Here is a 6,621-nt window from a genome sequence, read left to right on the forward strand (position 1 = left end):
CCACCCCAGCCCGTCAGCAGAGCCCTCAAACAGAGTCACAGGACCGCTCCCCTGAGGTTTACCATCAGTCTTTAATGCTGTCACACTGCACATTGACAAGTCACACACTTTGGTCTTGTGTTGGCAGTGGCAACTTACAATGAGTCTAAAGGTCTGAGCACCAGACTGGCCTGCAAGGAACAGATACTTGTTCCTACATGCCTCCCCCCGCCCCCACCAGGTTCCTTCCGAATTCCACCATGGCCCCTTACAGAGAACAGCAGCTGCTGTGGACTGGTTTCATTTGAGTGCACACCAACTTTACACGGAATTATAAAAACATATTTACAGACGTTCCACAGTGCTCCTGTAATCAGAAGCAAAGACCCTTTTATCAAAAGGGATTATACCTAGGGCTGTGCAAAATGCAAAAGGATCAGATCCTTTTGAGAGTCCAGAGTCCGTTAAATGAAAAATCACCTGGGCCACTGGTAAATCCCAGGTGTGCCAAAAGATTGCCTTACAGAAAAGGAAAGTGAGCGCGCCCAGCCTTGGAGCCAGGGGTTGAGAGGACCCCCTGCTCCGGCCAGGGCCCCACACGCTCGAGGGAGAGGCAGCTGCTCAAGTTGCTCGCTCACTGGAGGCCGGCTCCCTTGGTCTTGCTGGAACGAGAGAGAGGTATTGCTTGTGGGAGCCAGCCAGGCAGTTCGGCAAAAATAGTCTAGGTTCTCAATTTGAGATGGCAAGAAAAAAGACGGGATTCTTCAGGGGAAGAGTAAGACGTGGGAGACAAATACAGAATAAAACATGAACTGATTACACAACAGAAACTGAGGAGTGTACAAGACCTGGTAACCAAGAAGGCAGGTCCATACCACGTCTAACATCTGCAAGCAAAGGGACTACAGGGGGATCAAGTCCAGCTGTGGGTCTGCCTCTCCCCCTGGGCAGGGCCTGGGGGAGGAGGGTGTGGGCCCATCCCGGAGGGCGGCAGGACCCAGCGGGGCAGACTGGACTGCCTTTTCCTGCTGTCCCCACCACCTGCCACCCTATCGCTCGAAAAACCACTTAAGTCTAGTGCACGACTTTAAAAGATTGTGTAATATATTCTCTGGAAAACATTCAGCAGTACGAAAGCCCGCCCTGGGCCCTCCCGCCCTCTCGCGGGTCCACAGCTGGTGGAACAGTCTGGAAATCCTTGAGCTCTGGAAAGGTCCCTGGTCAATCCTTGGGGAACACAGTTGACTATATCGGAAGAACCTGCTCAAGAACGGTTCTTGACGTCTGGGGAATCCTCTCGGGGAAGATCACTTCAAACTCAATAATAAGGTCTCCACGTTTCTCGGGCATTTTGGGGAGAGGAAGTCCTTCTCCAGGAACTTTTCGCCGCATGCCAGGCCTGATGACATCTTTGAATACAACAGGTATGGTCCTGCCGTCCAGAGTTGGGACATTCACTGTACAGCCACACAGAGCCTTGGAAAGCAAATGGACAACATTAGATAGAGAGTAGCTTCGGAAGCTCACATCCTGCCCAGAGGCTGTTTAATGTAAGGTAAGCACCATGAGGCCTTTGTAGCTAAGACCCTGCCCCCAGATCCACCCAGGTCACCAGCACAGAAGCTCTGGAAAAACAGAGCCCTGGAAAGTCTTGTTGCTACTGCACCTCCCAAGCCTGGCACACACCAAGAGCTCAGAAATATGTGTCAAGCAAATACTGAACTGTGTCAAAAAGCAGCCTTCTCCCTCCACAGACGTTGCCCTGCCTAGTGCCTTACCTCCCGAAGGGTGATCCTGGCTGGGTAAATGACATCAGAGCCATCTCTCTTAAAGATATTGTGTGGCTTGTCCTTTAAAACAAAGACGATGTCGGCTGGAATGTTGTTGGAGGTCTGGTCTCCTTCCTTGGGGAAGGTGATTTTGGTCCCTTCTTTCCACCCCCGCTTCACTTCAATGGTCAAGATTTTGTCTTCGTTGCGAATGCTCTTTCCATCAGGGTTCAGCCGCTTATGAGAGATTTTCATTTTCTTGGTACAGCCGCTATAGATCTCTTCAAGTGATACCCTGAGGTCATGGGTGACAGGGGGATCTTGCTTCCTTCGGGTGGGCTCTTGGGCAGGGCGGGAACGGCCAAAGTTCATGTTGGTGAAGCCACCCATGCCCATGGGGAAGCCTGAGAATGGGTCATCGATGTCCATGCCTTCCTCCCCGTTGCGCTGCCCAAAAAAGGTGTCAAAGGGATTTCGGCCACCGAAGAACTCAGCAAACATGGCGTGAGGGTCTCCATGGAATGTGTAGCTGAAAGAGGTACCGTTAGCACCACCGCTGCTCCCGCCACTGGGGCCACTGCCCTTTAGGCCTGAAAAGCAAAAGCAGAAGAAATCAGATGGCTGGCTAGGAGCTTAGCTCTCCAGGAGCTTTCCTTAAGGAAAAAAGCTTAGAAGTCATTGCGGGAGAGATTTTTTTAGCCTGTCTGGGAAGAATAACGAAGAACCCCAAGCTTTTACCTCCCACTTGCAGCGGCAAAAACAGAACCCTTACTCCCCAAGGTAGGTAGTTCATTGTGGCATGACAGTAGTGAAAGGCTCAAGCTCTGAGATGGCCATATCTCTTGGGGTCACCCAGATCCTCACACCTGAGTAACCCATCCTTCCTGCAATGTTACAAGGAGTACCAAGAATTCACTAACAGATCCGATGAAAAAAGCACAACCCAGGATCAATTTTCACTAAATGTTTACTCTTAAATACTTTAGGGCTAGAGACGTGTGAGGGAGTAGAGATGAAGGTGAAACTGTAAACGGAGACTTTCAAATTCTCACACCCTGGCACTTACTACCATCATTCTTATATAAAAAGTCACTTATTTCTGAAGACCAAGCCCAGAAGCCAGCCTGAGTCATCAACGGACAACTGGACACCAAGAACGCTTTCTTTTTCCCTGAAGAGAGCTACCCCGGGGAGGCTGGGCAGAGACAGGCCCCATTGCTCCATACACCTTGACGGCCGACTACGTGCCCGGCACGGCACGGAGCCAAGTAAGCACTTTACAGGGATTACCTCACTCCACCCTCGGAGAGCTCCGGGAGGTCTCTCGGCATTAACTGTCACTCTCGTTGGCAGGCTCACTACACGCAGGCTGTGCCCGGCGCTCAGCCAGAGGCCCCGCCCTGCACCTCGCCCAGGTGAGCCTAGGGCCCGCGGGGCCACAATGCCACCACTCAAGCTAGGCCTCCGAACCCTCTCCTTCAGCACCCCGGACCGATCGGGGCCGTGGGCGGAGGCGGGAGCCCAGGGAGGGGCAGTCCCAGACATACTAGAAGCTTCTGGGTGAGCAGCGCAGCCAGGGCTGCTCCTCCCATCGGGAGGCCGCCTATCCGAGACCGGAGGCCCGTGTGGCCAGAGGGCGGGGGCTGCTCGCCCCCGGGGGCCGGGGCGTCCCCCACTCCCCGGGACGCCGCAGCGTGGCCGCTGTGCCTCGATTTCTCCGCCTGTCAAAAGACGGGGCCGCGCCCCCGGCCGCGAGCGCGCACACTACCTTCCTCCCCATAGCGGTCGAAGATCTCGCGCTTGCGCGGGTCGCTGAGCACGTCGTAGGCCTCGGCGATCTCCTTGAACTTCTCCTCGGCGCCGGGCTCCTTGTTCTTGTCCGGGTGGTAACGCAGCGCCTGGCGACGGTAGGCCCTCTTGATCTCCTCATCCGACGCACCGCGGGCCAGGCCCAGCGTCTGGTAATAGTCCTTGCCCATTGCCTGCGCCCGCCGCTCGCCGCCCAGCTGTAGCCGTCCACCGGCTCCGCCGCCCCCCGCTCCCGGAGTCTATATACCCGCCCGGCGGAAGCTTCCAGATCCCGCCAGCCCACTCCAGAACCTTCCTCCCCGCCCCCTACGCAGTTTCGACCAATCGCCGCCGCCCAGGCTGCGACGCGCAACATCCGGGGCGGGGCCGCGCCGCCAACAGCCCCCAGCGCGCGGCCACGCCCCTTCCCGCTCCGCCCTCGGCAACGCCTCCCCGTGGCGCACGCCCCCGGGAGACGGAGGCCCCGCCCACCCCCCGCGGGAACCAATAGAGATTTTGCTTTACTGCTCCTGACGACCCGGCCGGCCGCGCAGCCCGCCCCCTGCCTGGGTCAATAGGTTACGACGCGCTGCTCCGGGAAGGGGCGGGGTCGGAGAAGGCCCCGCCCCTTCCGTAGCAGACGCAAACGTGCCCGCTCTTATCTCACAGGGCGTGGGAATCAGTTCCTGCCAGGAGTCTCGGGGCGGGGGAGTTACCTAATCTTTCATTGCCCCAGACACCCACCCTGCTTCTGGGACTAAAACTATCCACCCGCCCTCTTCTACCGGCTGTGGGTAGAATGCACTTGGGAGCCCCGGTACTGTCCCTGTCCTCACCTATACAGTACCTTGTAAAGCGAGGTGAGCACCCGGGACCAAAGTTCATCTCCCTGGAGAGGTCTTCTCAGTCCAGCTCCTTAAGTCTTTCAGTTTACCGTATTCTCAAGAACCCCTGCCACTGAAATTTGAAATTACCCTGTTCCTTGGTTTTCATGCTAAATGTCACCCTTCTCCCAGCCTGCGACCGCCACGAGGGCAGGGACTGGGTCTTGTCAGTGCTGGGTCTCTAGTGGCAGAAACGTGTCTGGAACCGACGCTTCGTAAATATTCCTGGCTGTTTTTAATACACCTTCTTTTTCCCCTCCCCACTACCTTTATGATTTGGGGGAGACATGGGCGTGTCATACACCTCTCAAGACCTCTGTTTCCTCATCTGTGGGCAACATGATCCCTTTCGGCTCTGAGAGTCTGGGGTGTCTGTGGTCAAGGGCAGGGCTGACGGGGTAAGAAGGCTCAGAAAGGGGTACCACCTGAGAAGGGAAGAGGGGTGGGTAGGTGGTGGTGCCCTGTGAAGGGGAGAGTTTCCTGGAAGAACTGCTTGGGAGGTCTGGGCGGTGTGACACTGGCTCTGGAGCCAGACAGCCCGGTTTCATTCTTGGTTCCAGCTCTTCCTGGCTGTGTGATCTTGGGCTGGTTACTGAGCCTTCCAGGGCCTTTAGCTTCCTAATCTGTACAATGGGGGTAGTAGTTGTACCTGCCTTATAGGGCTTTGAAGTTGACGTTGATTCAACATTTGTGAAGTGCCCAGGACAGGCCTGGCCTAGAGGTAGTGCTGTCAAAGGGGTGACTAGCCATCTGGTTGAATGGTGGGCTGCTGAGCCATCCGCTTCCCGGCAAAAAGCTTCTGGTAGCTACTGCCCTTGTGCAGGCTGGAACTCCTGAGAAAGATGCCATGGCCTTCCCCTGCTGTCTAGCAGGGGGATTCCGGCCATCCCTGGCCACCCCGACCCCAGGGTAACCGTGTCAGTAAGGACTCTGGACTAGGACACACACCAGCTGACCTGGGAGGATGAGTCTGGGCTGGGTGCCCAGGGGCACAGCACTGCAGGGTTCCTGAACCAATCGTGGAGGGGAGAGAGTTTGATTTTTTTAAAAGTTACATAAACAGATAGCGGGAGAGTCACCATGGGGAAAAACTCAGAGCTTGTGGATTTCCTCACACTTATAAATTTAAGAGTTAACAGATGTGGCAGCCTCCAAGGGTCTTCACATAGCCCTGGGTGGGCCAAAAACATCATGTGAAGGGTGTCCTTGTGTTTAGGGGCAACCTGAGAGCTAGGAACTCTCCCTTCCTTGAGCGAGCCTGGGTCATGTTCAGGAAGTTTTAATTGTTCAACCCCCCCACCAAAAGAAAAAACCAAAAACTCAACATCTCTTCTTATGGCTATGATTCTTTGACCTGGACACTCACTGGGCACTTTGGAATGTTATTGGAAAAGTGGCCTCTGCAGAAATCTCAGCACAGGTTTGAGCTCTCAACTCAGAGAAGAAGAGAAGATGTGATGGGTAGTTGTATGCATCGACTTGGCCAGGCAGTTGTACCCAGTTATTCAATTAAACACTAAGTGCTGCTGTGAAGGTGTTTTGTAGATGTGGTTAGGTTAACATCTATAACCAGTTGACTCTAAGTACAGGAGATGACCATTGGTATTGTGGGTGGACCTCATCCAATCAGTTGAAAGGCTTCAAAAGCAAACTGAGGGAATTCCCTGGCGGTGCAGTGGTTAGGGTTCTGCGCTCTCACTGCCGAAGGCCTTAAAAGCAAATACTGAGGTTTCCCTGAGGATGAAGCATCAATTCCTGGCCAAGAGTTTCCAGGCTGCTGGTCTGCCCTACAGATTTCAGACTTGCCTTGCCAGCCCCCACAATCGTGTGAGCCAATGCCTGAAATAAATCTCTTAATACACAGACACACTCACAAACACATATATCCTACTGGTTCTGTTTCTTTGGTATCCAATAGAACCCTAATGTAAGAACTAAGCAGGACTTCCCTGGTGGTGCGATGGGTGAGAATCCACCTGCCAATGCAGGGGACACAGGTTCGATCCCTGGTCCAGGAAGCTCCCACATGCCACGGAACAACTACTACTACTGAGCCTGCGCTCTTAGAGCCCACGAGCCACAACTACTGAAGCCTGCATGCCCTAGAGCCCGCGCGCCGCAACAAGAGAAGCCACCGCAATGAGAAGCCCGCGCACCACAACAAAAAGCAGCCCCCGCTCACTGCAACCAGAGAAAGCCCG

General features: G+C 54.8%; 1 protein-coding gene across 1 annotated transcript; it reads right to left on the minus strand.

Annotated features, from left to right (window-relative positions):
• Window positions 1-1,061: 1,061 nt before the first annotated feature.
• On the minus strand, window positions 1,062-3,811 carry DNAJB1 (DnaJ heat shock protein family (Hsp40) member B1). The gene is made up of 3 exons (XM_060145045.1): window positions 3,517-3,811; window positions 1,758-2,338; window positions 1,062-1,455 (listed from the first exon to the last, which is right to left on the minus strand). Exons 1-3 carry the CDS (start codon window positions 3,725-3,727, stop codon window positions 1,225-1,227), a joined length of 1,023 nt encoding a protein of 340 aa, XP_060001028.1. The 5' UTR covers window positions 3,728-3,811; the 3' UTR covers window positions 1,062-1,224.
• Window positions 3,812-6,621: the final 2,810 nt, after the last annotated feature.

The sequence above is a fragment of the Lagenorhynchus albirostris genome, chromosome 3 (assembly GCF_949774975.1).
Source record: "Lagenorhynchus albirostris chromosome 3, mLagAlb1.1, whole genome shotgun sequence".
Classification (NCBI taxonomy): Eukaryota; Metazoa; Chordata; class Mammalia; order Artiodactyla; family Delphinidae; genus Lagenorhynchus; species Lagenorhynchus albirostris.